At 26.9% G+C, this 21,644-nt stretch overlaps 1 protein-coding gene across 2 annotated transcripts in view; it reads right to left on the bottom strand.

The window, feature by feature from the left end:
- LOC100202971 (aldehyde dehydrogenase family 16 member A1) overlaps window positions 1–21,644 on the bottom strand; it is a 46,745-nt gene that overhangs the window by 9,976 nt on the left and 15,125 nt on the right. The window contains exons 4-9 of one of the 2 annotated variants that reach the window (XM_065812357.1): window positions 19,827–19,994; window positions 9,381–9,578; window positions 7,131–7,226; window positions 6,813–7,055; window positions 5,904–6,055; window positions 5,593–5,757 (exon numbers count right to left, since the gene is read on the bottom strand). In XM_065812357.1, coding sequence (XP_065668429.1) covers window positions 5,593–5,757; window positions 5,904–6,055; window positions 6,813–7,055; window positions 7,131–7,226; window positions 9,381–9,578; window positions 19,827–19,994 — 1,022 coding nt within the window. The remainder of the gene's footprint in view (window positions 1–5,592; window positions 5,758–5,903; window positions 6,056–6,812; window positions 7,056–7,130; window positions 7,227–9,380; window positions 9,579–19,826; window positions 19,995–21,644) is intronic. The other variant, XM_065812358.1, reaches the window with a different exon arrangement.

Genomic DNA, 21,644 nt, shown 5'->3' with positions numbered 1-21,644 from the left:
ACACCTCATTAAATGACCATCTATTAATACGTTTTGGAGTAGCCATTATGAGAAGAACAGAACTTACGCAGTCGGCACAAATACAAATACAATGCACATTAGAAACCTATTTAGAGTAGCTTAAAATGTTTTTAAAACAAATACCTTTGGTCTTGAGCGCAAACTTTAAATGTGCATTTGATAACAGACAGTAAAATATTTTAATACATTTTATGAAAGATTTTATAATATGGAAACAAAAACCTCTCAAATGTTAATATTTAATGTTTTATGTTAATATTCCAAGCAAATATACCCTGCCTAAAATTGTTTTTACTTTAAAACTATAAGTCAAAGGTTTTGACTTCATTAATACTGCATTTTAATATATATTTGTTAAAAAATTTTGTTTAAATTTTTGTATTTTGATATTAAATTGGTATATCAGTACCATTGAATTGGGTTAACATTTTTTTAAACATTTATTTAACTTAAATTTTAAAATTTGTAAAACTTTATGTAAACTGCTGATGTATCAAATAAGTGATAATTGGTGCATCAAGTAATATGCATTACAAAGACTCAATAAATACTGAACACATTACTTTTATCACCATAAACTTTAAACTGTATAATAATATAAGAAAAAAAATTTATTAAATTTATATTAGATTTTATATTCTAAGTCTCATTCAACAACATTTAAGCAACTTCAACAATTAAACTACATTCAAATGTCATCTAATTTAAACAATTAAAGTAATGCGAAAGTACATTAAGTTTTAACGTTTTTTTAAAAACCGCAAAAATAATGACTAGGAAATAATTCTAATAGTGTTTTTGGTATTAACGGGTGATGAGGAAGTTATCGGACAAATCCTAATTTCATTATTTGAGCATAATAATTAGTTTTTGTGGTTTTATGCATAGGCATAAACGTTCTATAAAATATAAACTTTATTATTTGAAACACAATTATTTAAAATGAGGTTAAATGCAGCTGAACGAGAATCTTTTCGAAAGCAACTAAAAATGTTTTTTGAAAATAAACCTAATATTAAAAAAAAAAAAATGTAAATCATTTTGAAAAGGAAGGATTTGCTCGAAGAACAAAATATGATGTCCTAAAAAGACTTGAAACTGTTCAATCATTTTCTGATAGAAAGCACTCTGGTCGTCCGACATCCTGGACTAGAGAAAAAAAAGCCGAATTAACGAGACTTGTCAACAATCGAAAAGGGGTCAGTCAGAGAAAAATAGGTATTAAATTCGGTGTAAATCAATCAACAATTGGTTGTCAGTTAAAAAAAATGAATATTAAATATAGAAAACGTGAAAAGACTCCAAAATACACTATAGAACAACAAATAAAGGCAAAGAAAAGAAGCAGGAAACTAGTTAACCAACTCTATAACACAAAATCGCTTCTAGTCATCGATGATGAAAAATACTTTTGTTTTGCAGGGGACAACACGTCTGGAAATTCTGGATACTACACAAACAACAAAAAGACATGCCCAGAAAGTGTTCGTTTTATAGGAAAAGAGAAATTTTCAAAAAAATTATTAATGTGGATAGCCATATCTGACCGTGGTATGTCCGAGCCATTGTTTCGCACTTCTGAGGCTGTAGCGATCAATTCATCAATCTATTAATGAATGTTTAGAAAAACGACTTTTTCCATTTATTCACAAGTATTACGGAGACTTTAACTATTTATTTTGGCCAGATTTAGCAAGTTCTCATTATTCTAAAGATTCTCTAAATTGGATGGACCAATATGTCTATTATGTTGATAAAGAATCCAATCCCCTAAATGTGCCTCACGCACCACCAATTGAAAATTTTTAGGGACATTTGGCACAGAAGGTTTACGAGGGAGATTGGCAAGCTTCAACAGAGCAAGTTTTGATTGATCGCATTAAACTAAAACTACAAGAAATTTATTTAAACTTTTTACAGTCGCATATGAAAGGTGTCAGAGCAAAATTGAGATCAATTGCAGATGGTGGTGTTTTTTCATATAAAAAATAATATATTTTTATTAAAAGATAAATGCTTTATTAAAAAAAAATATAATAATAGTTTGTTTTTTTATTTATAAATAAGTTATTGACGATTTTATTTTGTCCAATAACTTCCGCATCACCCGTTATATTGCTTTATATTATTTCTGAAACATGCGAGGTGTGTTGCTACACCAACAATCTTAAAGCTTGCTGCTACAAAGAATGCTGCTACATCACCTATCTTATAGCCTGCTGCTACAAGGAAGTGCCGCTACATTAACTGAGGGTTTGGTTTGGGCAAGCAACCATTAAAAAATAAAAACATCTGGTCTAGTTATGGAAGAAACTTTTCAACTACCATGCAAGACTCTGACTTAAAACACTTAGGGCTCTTGGTTGAGTAAAGGATAGAGATGTTGTCTCAATAAAAACACTCATCTTGGGCAGATGTTGAATCCATCTGGCTACAGTCTTGTAGAAGATCTCCTAGGAAAAGACTTAAGGGGTAAACAGATTCTATCTGTCGACCAGCCTCGCACCCCTTCTTCACCTACTAGGCTGGCGCAGATATATTTTTAATACATTGTTTCCAGTTTAGGATATTGAATGCTGGATCTTCTTGACTCAATGGATGGGTTTTGATTGTGTTTTTATGACTAGGCAACTCATTCTATTATCTCCAAATGAGGGTACAGCTCTAAAACTCAGTTTTATGGTTCTGAGGCCAGCTGGTAGTCAGGTTTCCCGAACTTTGTCGTAGCTCTCAGAGAGGCTGATTCCATCAACAGCTGAAAAATATCAAAGTAAATAAACAAAGTAAACAAACAAACAAAACAATCAAAGTAAACAAACAGTGCCATGTTGCGCATGAATGGTGTCCCTGTTTGTACTTTTGAAGTGCATTGTCAAGGCCACATTTGGAGTCCTTTGTTACGGCTTAGGGTTTATTAATGGTAATGAGGCAATTGTTTGGGTTATTAGGCAGTGTACTGAGTACTGTCTATGCTTTGAGTCAAGTTCTTTAACAAATTTAAAAATAAATAAAATACCAAAACTATAAAACACAAAAAACCATTGTCATCACAAAGTTCTCTAAACCTATCATTCACTAATATTCGTGGTCTTCGAAGTAACTTTTCTTCTGTTGAGACTTGTCTCTTGTGAAGTTCAACAGATCTACTTGCTGTTTGTGAGACTAATTTGAGTTCAGCTGTCTCATCTTATGAGCTTAGTGTTGATGGTTATCTTCCTTTAATTTATAAATACGCCAATAGTCACATGATTGGACTTGGCATTTACATTCGTAAGAATTCACCCATTTGTCGTGAAACTAGGTTTGAATCCACAGACTATTCTTTCATGTGCTTTTGTTTAGCAACACTTCACTCTATTGCCTTTCTCTTTGTTCTATATCGCTCTCCTTCATCTCAAGACTGCACTCTTTTTGATGTTATTTCTGATCAAATTTACTAAGCCCTCTCTCTTTATCTCTCTTGGCTCTATTGTCATGATTCTACAGGCATTAAAGCCCACAACTTTTGCCTTTCTCAATCCCTAACACAAATAGTCAACTTTCCAACTCACTTTCCAGACAACCTGAATCATTTACCTTCTTTACTCGACTTATGTCTTGTTTCTGATCCTAGTCAGTGCTCAGTCTCTCCACATTTATTCTTAGGTGCTTCTGATCACAGTTTGATCTCTCTAAAACTATTATCTCATTCTTCTTCATCATCTGAATCCCACTATCATCATACCTCTTACAATTACCTTAAAGCTGATTGGGACTCTTTCCGTGATTTTTTTCATGATGGCCCTAGAGTAGAAATCATCTTCTTCCTGCTGACAAATGACAAGTTTCTTACATAACTTCGTGGATTCAGGCTGGTATGGAATCTTTTATTCCCTCTAGACCATTCCAGTTCAAGCCTCACTCTTCTCCATGGTTTTCTTCACATTGTGCTGCTGCAATTTTAATTGAAACTGTTACTTCCATATCTATCAGCAAAACAATTTTCCATAAAACAAACGTCTGTTTTTTACTGCTAGAAACCATTGTAAAAAGGTTTTATCTCGCGCCAAAGCCTGCAATTCTCAGGTCATAAAATCTCGTATTTTATCACAAAAATAGTCTCTCGTGACTGGAGAACCTTTAATAGTATCAAGAATAAGGGCAAAACTGTTATTCCACCTCTTTTGTATGGTTCAGACTTAATCACCTCACCTAAAGACAAAGTTGAATTGTTTGCTAAGAACTTTTCATCAATATCATCTCTTGATTCCACTAGTTGCGTTCTACCTGATATAGCCATCAAACAGGTTGATCTATTGCTTGACATTCATATCACTCCAGCTTCTGTATCTAATTGATTTCCTGCCCAGACTCTTCTACAGCTTATGGTCTGGACAACATACCTGTTATTGTCTTGCAGAAGTGTTCTCCAGAGCTGTCGTCTGTACTTTTAAAACTATTTAACAAGTGCTTATCAGTCTTGTTTTCCAATCTGGTGGAAAGTGGCATCTGTTATCCCTATTTTCAAAAATTCTGGAGAGCGATCTGATTCGTCTAACTACCATCCCATTAGTCTTCTTTCTATCATAAGCAAGGTTTTTGAATCTTTAATTAACAAACATTTAATCTCTCATCTTGAATCTAATAACTCTCTTTCTGACCATCAATATGGATTTCGATCTTCTCGCTTTACACCTGATTTGCTAACAGTAATAACCAATAGGTTTTATTGTGCATTAGATAAAGGTGGAGAGGTTAAGGCCATCGCTCTTGACATTTCTAAAGCTTTTAATAAAGTTTGGCATGCTGTCTTCTCCATAAGCTTTCTTCTTACGGTGTATCTGGTAACATCTCTAAGATTATTGAGTCCTTCCTTTCCAATCATAGTATAAAAGTTGTCCTCGATGGGCAGCACTCTTCTTCATATTCTGTAACTTCAGGGGTTCCTTAAGGTTCAATCCTTGGCCTATACTCTTTTTTATTTACTTTAACAATCTTCCAGATATTCTCACATCTAAGGTGGTATTGTTTCGCTGATGATACTACCATTTATTCTTGTCATGATAAGAAGCCAACACTCTCTGATTGCTTGGAGGGGGCACATTGTAAACATAGTTGGACCTGCTCTTGCATCCAACCTCTAACCATTATCACATTGTTGTAATGTTGCCTCTTCTTCTTCTTTTCTACAAATACTATAATGGGCACTGCTCTAAAAAGCTAGTGTCTCTTGTGCCATCTACTAAAATTCATTCTCTTGTTACTCGTTATTTAATCAAGTCTCATCCTTTTTCTGTGACTATTCCCAAGTGCTCTAAAAACTCCTACTCATCAGTTCTTTGGAATTCTTTTCCTTCAACTTGCTTTCCTGATTCATATAACTCATATAATTTGCAATCTTTTAAATCGTCTGTCAATCGTTATTTTGGTCTACAATCTTTATCTTTTCTCTTCCAGTAACTTCCAACTCTAATAGTGGTTGCTTGTAGCCTTGTTGGAAGCGAAGATGTTAAAAAAAACAAAAAACATACACAAAATAAGAATAATATATATATTTTATCCACACACCCACACATAAAAAAACACGATTACCCTTCTTGAGCGCTATGAGCCACTTCAACAGCATCTCTAACATCTTTACAGTTTGATTCACCAACTTGTCCAATAACACATGAACAATTTAAAATAGGACGAGAGTAATTTGAATCAGGGCGAACTTGTTTTCCACCAATGTAAAGTTTTAATGTTTGATCGATTCTTTAAAAAAAAGTGTTATCAATATAAATACATTTAAATGACAAACTTTAACACTGCTCAGGCTCTGTAAATTTAACTGAAATGGTGTTAACACACAAAAATAATTTACAGTTGTAAAAAAACAAGTCATGACCGTAAAACCATACTTTGGAGATGTGTCATCGCTAGACAACAATGGATTTGAATTTATATTTGATACGCCAGGAGATGAAGCAATTCCAAACTTTGAAACATCAAATAAAGACGTATCAACATTTACTTTTTGTTGCCATTTTAGTTTCACATACTCATAAAGTCCCTAAATAAAATCAAGATTAAAAAGAATAATCAAAGAAAGAATTATTTTTTGCACAGGTTTTTCATAATATTTTTCAATAATTAAATGCAACTTGTTCATGCCTTGAAGTGTTGAGAGAACAACTATTATCAAAAAGTTGAAGAGAAAAAAAAAATTAATAAATGAGCTTCCTTAACAGTGGTTTTTTTGTTTTGGTTTATTTAACTTTCTAAGGGTAAATTAAATAAAAAAACAATTATATTAAAATATGTATTTATTAGGTTGGCTATTTTTTCACCTTTTTGGTTATATTTATTAGCCTCAATTTGTGAATTAAATTAACTCATGTAAGCTAATAATTGAAACAAAGGAAAAACTTATTTATTAAGAGATATTTAACAACTTATAAACTAAAGAATTATTTGTGACAAAAATTAATTATAAGTAGGGATTATAAATAATATTTATAATCATTTTTAATTTTAATAAATAAACCTACTTTTTCATCAAGATCATTTGAATAGTGACTCTATTCAAATGATCTTGATGAAAAAGTAGAGTCAATCTCTATATTTAACTCTCTGAGAGTGAAGAAAAAGTTAAAAAAAAAAATATCTATATTGAAATTGTATTGAATTGTATATTCCTTTAACACACATTTTTTTATCATTATGCAACAAGGATTTTTTTATTATCATATCACAAACCTTTTTCCATTAACACCCTCATCATTTGTTAACATTAACATCACTATTATTTTCAAATACAAATATTTTACCTCTTTACCCCCATCACGGCCAAAACCACTTTCTTTATAACCTCCAAAGCCAGCAGCAGCATCAAAAACATTATGATTGTTTATCCAAACAGTTCCAGCTTTGATGCAGCTTGAAACTTCCATTGCCAAACCTATATGTTCAGACCAAACACTTGCACCTAAACCATATATGGAGTTATTTGCAAGAGCAATAGCTTCCTTGGCAGTTCTGAAAGTTAACACAGTTAAGACTGGACCAAAAACCTATTAGAAAAAATAACAAATTAAGAAGCAACCATGGAGAATAAAAAAATAAAAAAAAAAGGATTTCAAATAGACCTCTTCTTGGACAATCCTTGAGGTTGTGGAAACATTTGTAACAAGTGTAGGAGGATAATAGCATCCTTGAGATGGAATATCACAACATTGATAAATCTAAATAAAAAATTTAAAGGGGTTCCCAAGTGCCAAAATTATGTTTATTTTGAAAGTAAATATTAGAAAATAAGTTTTGAGAGTTAAAATTACCAAAACAATTTATTTATTGAGACATAAACAAAAAATATTTGTTTTGCCATTATACTTCCGGTTGAGAGGTTAATAATAACTTCATGATTCTGCATAGTTTTTTTTCATTGTAAAAATATCTGGTTTGAATAATAAATGTATTACCGCAGAGTTTTATAAACGATTTACACAACTACACAAATAGATGTTGGCGCTACATTAAACATTTTAGTTCAGCAAGAGAATTTTAACAAAATAAAAATTGTAAAACACAATTCTCTGATTACAGTAAAAAGATTGCACAAGCATGTTAAATGTCATGAGCTAAATTATCAGAGGTAAACAAAGACTTAGTTAGATATTTTTGTTTGAAGTACTGCAAAAACATAATAAATTGAGAATTTCTACTCATAGTGCAGTAAATGAATGTAAAAATACTTAGTATAATAAAATGGAGACAGGACTTTGTAAATTTCATGGAACAAGGAGAGATGAAACAAACTGTAATTCTTACTATCGAGTATTAACTTTTTCTAATAATCATTTAAGTTAATCTTACTTACTAATCTAGGTAATGTTACTTATCAGCTTAAATATTTACGAGAATTCTTTTTTTCCCAAGCTGCCATTACTATAAAAAAACGATATACTAAACTATAAGTATCTGATACTAAAGAAGTTATACTAAACTATAAGATTCTCATACTTAAGGGTAAAGATTCTCATACTTAAGTAGTGTATATATTATGCTTTAATTGTACCTTTTTAAGAATGATTAAAATAAAGCATAGTACATACATTTATTAAGAACAAGAAATGTATATAGTTTTACAGATAATTTGTATTATAAAAAAGCAAAATATGTTGTTGCTGATACTGCCCGATCAGTAACCTTTTTAAGTTAAGAAAACTTTGATATAACTATAGTATTAGTTTATTTATTTATATTTTTTATTATTTTTATTTTTATTATTTATATTTTTTCTAAAGAATATCAAGGATAAAAAATAAAATCTAAAATACAAAATTTTTTACATCAAATGACTTTACAGATTTTTAAAATATCTGTTGAAGCCCTGAGAGTTTTTCAGCTAGAGAAAAAATTTCACAAAGGTGATTACAAAACGTTAATTTATAACTAGTTTAAAGCTTAATTAAAGCTTTTTTTAAACTTATTTCTTAGCTTTATTGCTATCTTTTTCATATATTAGTAAGTTCTTTAAATATAAAAAATATGGCAATAAAGGGGATATATAAATTAAAAAAAAAACAACAATTTTTATTAACCAATACAATAATGCTTCTCAATTACCTTCATGAAATTTTTCTTCAGCCTAAAAACACTCTCAGGACGTCAACAGATATCATTTTGAAATCCTGTAAAGTCATTTGATTTAAAAAAGCTTTATCTTCGATCCAAAAATTCATCCAAAAAAAAAGTATTTTTGGTTTTAAGATTTAATTAGCAGAACTTGATTTTAAGAAATATTAGAACAATTTTTAAATTTACATATCTTATATTTATAGCACTAGTATTAGCTTTGTTTTTAAAAAAAAAAAAAAAAAAGTTAGACTAATTGATCATTTTTATTTGATTTTATAAAAGGTTTTATATAAAGGCATTCTTCTACATAAATTGAATTGCAAATGGGAAAACCCAAAAATAACGTTATAACTCTAATATAAGTTATTTGAAAGAACATTCTAGCATTAATGTTATTTATTAACTAAAAAAGCGCATTTATCAGACCAGTATTAAAAAAAATAACTCAAAGAGCTGGAATTTACCTTCAAGATAAAAAAAAATGGTGTTAAAAATCTGTTTGAAAAGTTTAATTAACATGAAACTTATTGTTTAAGGATTATTTATGATATGAACACAACTTGTCTTGGAGAGATCACTTTAAAGATAAGAACTCTTTGACAAATTTTAAGATTAAATTTGTAACTTTAAAAGCAGAAAAAAGTATAACAGATTTTAAAATATTTTTTTTCAGATTTTTTATAAAACACTATAAATTGTTACTAATTTATCAAAGTTATTTGTTGTGAATACCTGATCCAATTTTTAATAATTACTACCTCAGCTCCATCTCTTCTTGCTTCTTCAACAAATTGTTCAATTGATTTTCGTTGTGACTCATCAATAATAGCACTCATATCAATGCATTTGTCTAATGAAGGACCCACTCTTAGGGTTTTCATCCTTTCTTTCAACTTTTTAATAACAACATCTGCCACAGTCTCTTGGACAAGTAATCTTGATCCAGCAGAGCATACCTAAATTAAAACTTAATTTTTAAGTCATATGTATATTATTTAATTTTAAAAAATACATTTTTTGACATCATTAAAAATACTAAATAAAACAAAAAAACTGAAACAAAAACCATATATATATATATATATATATATATATATATATATATATATATATATATATATATATATATATATATATATATATATATATATATATATATACATATATATATATATATATATATATATATATATATATATATATATATATATATATATATATATATATATATATATATATATATATATATATATATAAATAAGTAGAAATCACCTAACAAAATTTTTAACTACAGTAAATTTTCACACATTTGTGTATATATATATATATATATATATATATATATATATATATATATATATATATATATATACATATATATATATATATATATATATATATATATATATATATATATATATATATATATATATATATATATAAATAAGTAGAAATCACCTAACAAAATTTTTAACTACAGTAAATTTTCACACATTTGTGGAATTTGCTGAGCATTTTTGGTTTGTAATCATTTCAAATTTTTTTTGTAGGCATAGTATGCATTTTTCGGAAATATTGTTAAATGCAGGCACTGTTTTAAGGATGGACCAATTCAGTATAAAATTATCAATATTTTTATCTTTTAATTCCCATATATAATTTGACAGCATGGTGTCTTTTAAATATTTTTTATTTTTAAAAGATTGCTTATGATTGGCAAAATGTTTTTTCCATTCACCCTCTGTGATGCCAATATATTGTCTATCAGGTATATTCTCAGAGCAACAACACATTTATATACTACATTTTTTGATAAACAACTTCCACTCATTGGAAAAATGTTTTTTTGTTTACAATTACAATTTTCTATAGTTTTTTCATTTAGGATTTCATTTTTGTTTAACAAAGCATTATTGTGACCTTTTATAATTCTTTCCACACTTTTTGTGCAACTGTAGCTTACTTTAATTGTATTTCGATTAAAAATTTATTAGAGGGCGGAAAATGCTTATCGACCAATTTTGAAAACACTTTTCCTATGTTAGTGGAAACATTTTTGTTATATGAGGAGGGGAGGGGGAAGGGGAAATAAATGACATTATTTTAGAGACATTATTTGTAGATAAAGTAATGCCTCTATGTTGGACGTTTCAACAAGACAATGGCCCCAAACACACATCAAAATTCGTTCAAGCATGATTTAATACAAATAAAATCATTGTAATACAACATCCTGTACAATCTCCTAACTGATTGAGAATATATGAAAACAATATGATAATAAAGTGCATTTGCATGGTGATTCAGAAATGTTAAAGAATTGTATTAGAGAATTTAGACTGGTCACACAAAAAAAACAAGTTTAAATTGGCAATCTTACTAAATCTATGCCTCATAGATGTACTAAGGTTATTAAGAACAATGGATATGCAGGGCTTGAATTAAGCATAACGCAATTATCTTTTTCTTAAAAAAATAATTTTGCAATTTTTTTATTTTTATTAGTTTTCTTTTCTAATTCAGCATTTTTTTTGGTCATTTTTAAAAATATAGAATGTTTTTGTCTGAGGTTTTTATTAGAGGTCATAAAGAGGCCACTCTAAACGTATTTTTTAAATAAAAGTGTGATCATTTGCTCTCTAGCAAGGAGATTTGTATTCAACATAAAGCGCTTTTGAACTAAATTATAAAAAATTTAAATTTAAAACAATGTTATTCTATTTTTGTTCAAAATATGGAAATATAATTCGACTTATTCAACCAAATTTTTTTCTTTCACAATATATTATTGCAGAACAATTTCAACAAAAAAATTTAATTAAAATATTAACTTAAAAATCCCTTAAATGAAAAAATTAACTATACTTAAAGCTTTTAATCGAATGGTAGATCAAGAAGTAATAAATTAGAAAAACATGGTAGCTAATAAGTTTAGTATTTTTTTGAGTTTACTTATCATTTTTTTTTTATTTGCTGGTTTGGTCTGTAGATAATAGAGTGTGTTTTTTATTTGCTTGTTTGGTCTGTAGATTATAGAGTGTGTTTTTTATTTGCTTGTTTAGTCTGTAGATAATAGAGTGTATTTTTTATTTGCTTGTTTGGTCTGTAGATAATGTATAGATAATTGGTCTATACAGTGTGTTTTTACAGAAATATTAAGTTTCAAGTTTTATGACGATAATTTAATTAATTAATTAAAATAATTCAATTTACTTTGTTTTATTATAAACGTGTTTTATAATAATAATGTTATAAACTGTATTAAACAGCAATTGTTTTTACTTAACATGATACTTTTTTAAGTATCATGTTAAGTAAAAACAATTTCTAAAAGTAATATTGTACAGTATTAATTATGTTACCTGCACACTATAACTGCAACTTAGAATAAAACATTTTTGTGTTCTTAGCCTAGCGACTATTGTTGATTATATACATCAGCCAAGTTTAGATTTGAGCAGGTATCAAATCTAAACTTGGTATATAAAGGATTTATATTATTGCAAAAAAAAAATTGTCAAGGAATTGATTTTTAAAGTTGTTTGTCTTTTTTCCATTAAAAATTTGCACAAGAAAAACATTTTAAGGAACAATACAACCAAATAAGAAAACATGATTCTACTAGAGTAAACTCAAGTTGACTCAAGTAGAGCCATGTTTTCTTACACAGGTAAATATATGTTAGTTTTATCAAAAAGTTCTTGTCTTAAATGATTAACTTTAATTTCTAAACTGCAGGGTGACATAAATGCATTAAAAAAAAAATTTTTTTTTTCTTCTTTTTTATGCTCTTAACCTTATATTTGATTTCAATTTAATGAAAAAATTAGGAAATTTTCAATGCAATATGTTAATGTTTAGGGGTTTTTTAATTTTGCAAGATTGCTCGAACACAATTTTTCATCACTTATCACATCTATTCTACTAATTATGTTGAGAATATTATCAATATTTTATTATTTCCTAATCTTATGAGTCATTATGCATAATACACTTTGTTATTTTTTTTAGCAAATCATCAAGTTAAAAATAAAATAAGTTGACTGGAATTCACAAAACCCACTGTAATACTTCATCATCCACTTAAGTTATTGCATCAATATTGTACTACTGCCAAAATTAGTGCATCCTCCTGTAATTCCAAACGAGTTCATTGTCTTGAATGAAAATACATTTTAAAAACACATAATTCGATAGATATTTTTGAAGTTGATTTATAATGCAGACTAGAAGTAAAAATGAAGTATGGTGTGTTGGTCAAGCTACAGCTGTGATCACAGGACAAAAGTTGCCATCTAAAAGGCAAGTTTTGCAATCTTATTTTTTCTTTAAAAATAAAAATAATGTAAGAGAAAGTGCAGGCCTTGTGACAGATCTGGTTCTAGACTTTTGGCAAAGAGCTAGAGTTCCGACAAAGCAACGTCATCATGTTATAACACATGTTGAAAAACTTGTTACGGAAAGCTGAAAAAGAATAAAAGCTGCAAAACAGAAACTCAGCAAAAAAATGAAGAAACTTTGTAACTTGGAATGATGTTTTTTGCAAAAAACATCATACTAAGTTACAAAGAATTGTTATTATTGATACATTCCAATGTGGGGAAGTAAACCTATATCTTCAGCAGCTCCTAAAAATGATTTTAATTTTATTGATTCATTATTTGAGTATAAAGCTACAGATTTAACTATAACTAAATACAACTAGAGTTTTCAGCAATCACATGTGGTACTTCATTGAAAAGTTAGTGTCACCATAAATTTTTAATAACTATTTATAAGAACTATCAGTTAAAAATTGTCACCAAATCAAAATCTCAGGAAACATGTTAAGAAACAGGAAAAAAATAAAAGCTTCAAAAAATGTGATTCCTAATTTCTGTACTTTAAACGATTTTGTTAAAAATGTAGTAAATTCTTACAGCTTCTTAAGAGTGGATATATGTATGTATATATATATATATATATATATATATATATATATATATATATATATATATATATATATCATATATATATATATATATATATATATATATATATATATATATATATATATATACACATACACATATACACACACACATATAGTAAATATATACATTCTTTTTTAAACATGTAGTAAATCCCTCCCAGCTTCCTAAGTGTGCATATATATATATATATATATATATATATATATATATATATATATATATATATATATATATATATATATATATTAGGGTAAGCCAAATTCAAAAAAAATTAGAAAACTACACATGGCTGCTAGAAATGTTGTTTCTTAACATAATAAAAGTACTAAACAAAAAAAGCATAGTAGGATGATTCTGAATACTGTCGAATTTGATATAAAGATTTTCATTTTTGTGCTAAAGTATCGCCCAAAAAAAATCGAATGTAAGGAAGTAAGAGGGGGATGGTAAGTGTTTTGCATCTAAACATTTAAGATGCTTTTTAATCATCAAAAATTTTACTTTTAAAAATTAGCTTTCGAATTGAGCTAAATCAGAAAAAAAGTTGCTTTTTATTAAGATCATCAACAAGTTTTAAGTGAGCAGCCCAAAAAACAAAAAAAGTTATAGAAAAAAAAATTAGCACAGGCCAAAAAACCAAAATTTGGAAAATTGTATGTCTGCAAAAAAACATGATCTTGTACACACAAGAATACATACTATTAAAAAAAAATAGAAAAAAAGATTATTGAGTATTGACAAATTTGATTAGATTATTTTCATTTTTAGCCTAAAATATGTCAAAATTAGGATTTAGTAGAAAAGTCAAAAATGATTAGGATTTTTATATCAATAGTAAATATTTGTAATGAACAATATTTTTCTCAGTAAAATAACTGTCTTAACTAATTTGTTACTAATAAAAGAGGTTTATAAATTATTTGTATTGTGCTAAATCAGCATATGATTACTAATTATTGGGATTTGTGACCACTTTAAAAGCTTTGTTTTGCATAGCCTCACCCAAATTTTTTTTTTTAATTTGTCCTATATGTTTATTTTTATGTATATATTTTGAACTATCTTCTTAACTAATTTTTATGTATTGATAGTTACCTTGAAGGTTTGAAAAAAGCTTCATTTTAAATAATTTACATTTTGTTCCATTTCTACAAATGAATTTTAGAATATTTTCTGTCATCTTCTAAATTACAAAAACACATCACTGCCGGTAGAAAAATTAATAATTCTGCAGCATCTTATAAGTCTCATATGCAAGCTTCTTTATATTGTTCTTTTTTAAAGCAAATGCAATTTTCATTTTCATTTATTTTTTTTATTTTTTTAATATTATGACCTAATGCAAATAGCAAAAGGATAGCTTCTCTAGTGAAGCAATTTGATTTAACACTTTACTTCACAGTGTTGTTGCACAACAACAGTTAATATTTATTCTAAATTTAGTAACTTAAGACAATTAAATTACAGACCTTTTAGAATTAAAAATCACAGATAAGTCCTTAAATTTAAATTGTTTACCTACTGGACAGGACTATGTTTTGCGTGTAATTTATAACTCAAGCTAAAAAAGTTTAGTAGTGAAGCCATTTGTTTAATCCTAAAATTCTTTATCTGTATTTTCATATATATTTTTGTCTAGAAAGTGTTTTTAAAATTAAATAATATAAATTAGTTATTATTATTTTATATACAAACATAATTTCTTTTAAATTACAATTTACATGGGTAAAAAAGTTAAAGTTACTTTGTTGTTGTGCAATATTGTTGTACAACAACATTGCGCAGATAAGGTTTTACAAAATTTTGAAATTTTCATTGCTTAAAGCGCTTAAACCTATATTTATATAATACTAATATCAAATTTGTTTATTTTTAGATAACTTGTATAAGAGTCAATAATTTTTATAATAAAAAAAGATTTAAAACTGACTATGGTGAACAAGGAACTGTTAATGTTTTTTATCTTCCGTACCCAGAATTAAGTGAATTTTCTGAAAGTGAATCAGAAAGTTATGATGAAAACACTGATATATTTAAACCAGAAAAACCTGTGTATTGCGAATCAAACAATGAAGTTGATTTTTTAATTGAATCAGAAAATGAAAACAAACTGAACAAAAACAACAACCAGAAAATGAATCAACAAGTGAATCTAAAAATGAATCAACAAGTGAAATGGAAGCTTTTGATAATGAGAGTAGCCATTCAAATAACCCTTAGTTTTATTTATTACCGTGTAATAAATAATACAAAAGAATGTCATAAACAAAACAAAAAAGTATTAAAAAGCAAAAAAAAAAGATTATCGTTAATGCAAGTGATTACCTCACAATGTTGATTTTAGTTTTAAAGGTGAAGAATTCAAAAAGGTTCCACATTTGAAATGGATGCCAAGGCAATACTTCAATGAATTTTTTGATGCAGTGTTATTTAAAATCATTGCTGACCAGACAAACTTATATTCTGTACAAATGACATGAAAATCTGTTAACACTAATTGTGATGAAATTGAACAGTTTATTGGTATACTAGTTACTTTGTGAGTGCTAAAATATCCGCAATACAGGGTGAATTGGTCTCAATAAACTAAATGTGTATCAATTGCATTATGGGTTTAAAACAATATGAAGTATTAAAAAAGTATTTTCATGCAAATGATGACATGCACACGAATAATACATGCCAAAAAAAGCACAGCGGAATACGATCATTTGTACAAAGTTAAACCAATTGTGCAATGTGTTCTTGATAAGTGCAAGTTAGTTAACACAAGCAGAATGTCAGTCTATAGACAAACAAATTATTCCCACAAAATCAAGGTGTCCAATCAGACAATATTTTCCAAAGAAACTGCACAAATGGGGCATAAACGTCTGGGCACGATGTGGAGTCAGTGGAATGCTTTACGATTTTAGTATCTATCTTGGCAAGGAAGAAATACTGATAATTCTAAATAATATGGTAAAGTTGAAGCAGCGGTGCTGAAGCCTGTTACACATTTGCCAAAAAATAAAGGGCATAAAATCTTCATGGATAATCTTCTTACCAGCATAAAATTGTTCAACACTCTAAAGGATTTTGGAATATGGGCTGTAGGAACCATTTGTAATAACTTTATTCTAAAAATTACTTAAAAAAATTTGTGTAGTTTGTATACTCATTTTTTGCAATGTTGTTGTAGATTGCGTTCATATCTTTTAAATAAATCATAAAAGTCTAATTTTTTTTTTTGACATGAAATAGAATACTATAGAGGTAAAACATAAAACGTAAAATTTTTAATTTCATTTTTGGTATGATTTGGTGAAGTAAAGGGTTAATAAATGTAAAATGCATAATTACATCAGTTGTTGTCTATTTTTAAAATAAACTTTTCCAAAATAACCTAAAGAATAATTAAAAATATGATGGCTGCATGATAGCCAGAGAGCAACCGCTCATAGATTTTGAATCTCAGAATCTCAAGTGAAAAATTTTTTTTACAAATTATCTATCCTGCCTATTCAACTAGTTTCAACTTTTGAGAGTTGCAAACTAGACAATGTCTTATTCTTAATCAGTCTGGTTTTAACAATATTTCTTATTTGGAAAATGAATATGAATATTATTATCCATTGATTATTTGAACAAGCAAATTTCCTTTTTAAATTTTTTTTTTTATTCACTCATACTTTCACTGTTGCATGAGAGATGCCATTGTTAAAATAGTTTAAATTTATATTAATACTGTATATGACTAATAAAAACCACGAGAGACCATGAGAGAGGGTTATAATCACAGTTAAAAAAAAAGAAAAAGTAGTATCATTGACCTCTACAGTAGACGAATTTATTAAAAATTTTTATAAAAGTATTAGAATGTAAAACATGTTGATTTTTAAAATAAATGCTAAAATTAAATAATTGGAACATATTAAAGAATAAATATAGGAATAAATATAAGGAATATATACAAATATAAAGAATATATATAAATATAAGGAATATAAATATAGGAATAAATATAAACATAATAAATAATAAATATAAGATAAATATAAGGAATAAGTTTTTAATTATATTATTAGGTAATTAATCCATAAAAACTTTGTGTTTTTACCTTTTACTTTTTAAGCAGTGCTAGAAAAGGAAAAAAAACGTAAGGATGGTTTTTAGTATATTTCAAAACACTATCTTACCATTGCTATATATATTTATACTTTAAAAAGTCACCCATCCCGTGTTCCTCTTACTCTTGGAGTACTGGTTTTAAATATTTAGTAAGGTTTGATAAAAAAACAGCAGAAAAACAATTTAAAAAAATACAATACAGTAAAAATTCAAAATACAGTAAACGCTATGCAGTAAATTTGTATTCCAGTTCACTAGTGTAAACAGGATATAAAAATGTGTTAAAAAAAAATAATTGCATAAGAATTAAATCTTGAAAAGTATAAAAAAAAAAAAATAGCCACCTCCTCCCAAACCCCAATCTAATGACCATTTTCCCCAATCTGCGCAAACTCGAACCCCTCTTCACCTATCTCTACAACTACAACTACTTTATCATTGAATCTACTCCCCCTAGCTATTCAAACCTTCCCTAAAATTAGATAGGTGAGAGTAAAATTTGTTTAAAAAAAAATTATTAAATGAGCATAATATTTAGTCTTACTCAGCATTTTAAACATGATTTTTGAAAACATACATTGCATTGGGAGATCATTGCAAAACAAATTTCTTTATGTATGGTAAAGTTTCATACGCGTCATTCTTATTATTATCTTAATATCATCTTTCAAGATCTCTTGTTGTAAAATATTGTTTTTAATCTAAGCTATTTATGTAAAACATACATTATATTAATAATATCATTTGCTTATAAAAAAAAAAAAAAAGCGCGTATTGAGACATGAATGTTATGCATTACTTTGTTTACATGAAGAACAATAAAAATGCAAATAATTAAATATGCAATTATTATAAGTGTTAAACCGAACAAGTTAAAAAACGGAACAGATACAATGGAAGTTTTGTATTTTAGTTTTATTCAATTAATTCAGAATAAAAATGAAATTTGGCAGAACTTCGAGATGAGCTACATAAACACTTTCATAACAAAAAATTATTTTTATAGTAAATGGAACAATACTTTATGTAGCCATTAGTAAAATTGATTCATTGAAAAATTTATGTGGTAGTGTGGCCTACCCTAATATATATATATATATATAAATTAGTAAAAAACACTTATCTAACTTTTATCTTCTACTTTCAGTTTCACCATTGCTGGATCTTCAGGAAGAGTTCTCTCTTCTTTGAACTCTTCCTAATGATCCAGCAATGGTGAAACTTAAAGTAGATGATAAAAGTTAGATAAGTGTTTTTTACTAATTTATTTATTTATTATTGCTCTGTTCTTTAAGAACATTGAGCACTCTATTTGTAAAATACACTAACATAATTTACATATATATATATATATATATATATATATATATATATATATATATATATATATATATATATATATATATATACACACACACACACACACACACACATATATATATATATCTTCTATAGCGTATTTAAATAAGCACTTGCTCACTAGTTTTGCTTTTCTTTATAGCATACTGCGTTTTTAGAAAAAGAAGAAAAAAATGAATAATAATAAAAGAAAAAATTGCTGCCCCATGCCAAACCCTCAGTCAATGTAGCATCACACTGCTACGAGTCAGGCTATTTGTCAATGTATGTACTGTAGCCCCCAGCAGCAGGCTATTTCAGTGCGACATCAAAGTGCTCATCTAAACAAGTAATTTAATTTTTATATATATATATATATATATATATATATATATATATTCTTCTTTTTAGAAAAACTAAAGCGTACAATTTAACAGTAGGAGCCTAAAAATGATATTAGGAAATTGAATCCTTAGATATGAATTGAGTAAAGTGTATACATATATATTATATATATATGTATGTATATATATATATATATATATATATATATATATATATATATATATATATATATATATATATATATATATATATATATATATGTATATATATATATATATATATATATATATATATATATATATATATGTATATATATATATTTATATATATATATATTATATATATATATATATATATATATATATATATATATATATATATATATATATATATATATATACATACATATAAATAAGCATTTCATATGTGTATACATACGTTTGTCTTGTATACCTGCCCTTGATTAAACCAGATTGCCATAACAATTCCTTCAACAGCTGAATCAAGATCAGCAGAATCAAATACAATAACTGGTGACTTTCCACCAAGCTCCAATGAAATTTTTTTACCGGTACCAGCTGTTATTCTTCGTAATATTTTACCCACCTAGAGTTTAAAAAGTTTTAGAACTGAAAAAAAAAATGACTTTTTACTGAAATACAGAACTTAATAAGTAAAAAAAAACTATTAATTACTATTTTATTCAATTTTTTTTAGTTTCTATAAATATCATTAGTTATTTAAATAGTATTACTATTACTTATTATTATTATTTCTAGTTTCTTTTTTATATTTTTAGTTTCTTTATGGGTCGTGAGATACTTAATTTTGCTACTTTATACCAATTCAATATGAGTTTTTTTTAAATAAAATAGGAATATTTAATAAACAAATTAGGGGTATTTTAAACTGTTAAAATGGCAAATAATTATTATTTTCAAGGAAAGTTATTTACATCAACAAAAAAAGTAAACTTTAGTTTTAAAAAATAATCAACATTCACGATGTTTAACAAAAGTCTATATGATGTTAACTGAGTCCAGCTTATGTAGTTATCTGTTGAAAGCAATGTGCTGGCTCCAAAAACCCATTCAGAATATTTCAAAAAAGCTTATTTATTTCAAAAAAGCTTATTTATTTCAAAAAAGCTTATTTATCGGATTTAACTAGATATGCTTGTTTTAAAGACCCACGAATATAAAAAAGTTATGTTTTATAATGGCATGTAACTTAGAGGAAACTAATTAGCGATACTTATAATATAGCAATAATTTGCAATAGTTGTAAATAGACCTGGTTTTTATCAGCACCGACATTATTGCTTAAAAATGTAATAATGATACAAATTAAAACAAGGGGTTAAATGTTTAGGAAAATGTAGAAAAATTAATGAATTTAAATAAAAATTAAAATTAATGAAGAAAAACTAAAAATTAAACTTTTTAATAATTTTTCTTAATAATAATTTTTATCTCACAATGGTTAATTACTAAAACAATATTTTTTTTGAAAAATATTTTTATGTTGTTAAGTAACTAAACAATAGATAATCCAAAAATTGTAAATAACTTTATTGACATAATTAATATATAACAAGTTTTTTTTGAAAAAAAAATTTGCCTGAAAACTTGTAAAACTAGAAATTCTGGAAGTGTTTAACCTTTGTTCTAAAAAATGCGTGTGTTACTATTATAAATAAAACAAGAAAGTTTATACTAGAGAATATAAATGGTATTTGCATTCATAAAAAACTTTTAAAAGCATGTATCATAAATCAGGTGGGAAAATTTTTTTTCGAACTTATCTCAAAATTTATTTTTGTTTTACATTTTTATACCAGCAATTGTGATTTCTTTTAATTATATAATTTCAGGATAACGAATTCCTATCTGACCGACTGATTCAGCACTTGAAATCAGATAATTAAAGAACTTAGTTTGTGAAAGCATATATAAAGGGAATAAAAAATTATTTGTTGATAATTTTGAGAATATAGCTAAATAATTTTTTTTTTTTTCGAAAGGCCCTTCTAAGTTCATGCAAGATTCCTGCATAGCCTCTGGGGCCAGCATACCATTGTCTGTTGACTTTTAAATGCCTAAGAAAAAAGTAGTTATAAAGTTTAAGTCTTTATCTAGCTCATGTTCATTAAACTTCAGTTTTGCCTTGTTGGTGATTAAACCTAAATTAAAACATACAAAAAAATGATTGAGACTTGTAATCCAAGTCTGAAATTTTAAAAACTACAAAAGGTAA

Source organism: Hydra vulgaris, chromosome 12 (assembly GCF_038396675.1).
Source record: "Hydra vulgaris chromosome 12, alternate assembly HydraT2T_AEP".
Taxonomy (NCBI): domain Eukaryota; kingdom Metazoa; phylum Cnidaria; class Hydrozoa; order Anthoathecata; family Hydridae; genus Hydra; species Hydra vulgaris.
The sequence above is the reverse complement of the archived record's forward strand: the minus strand, read 5'-3'. Positions and strand labels throughout refer to the sequence as shown.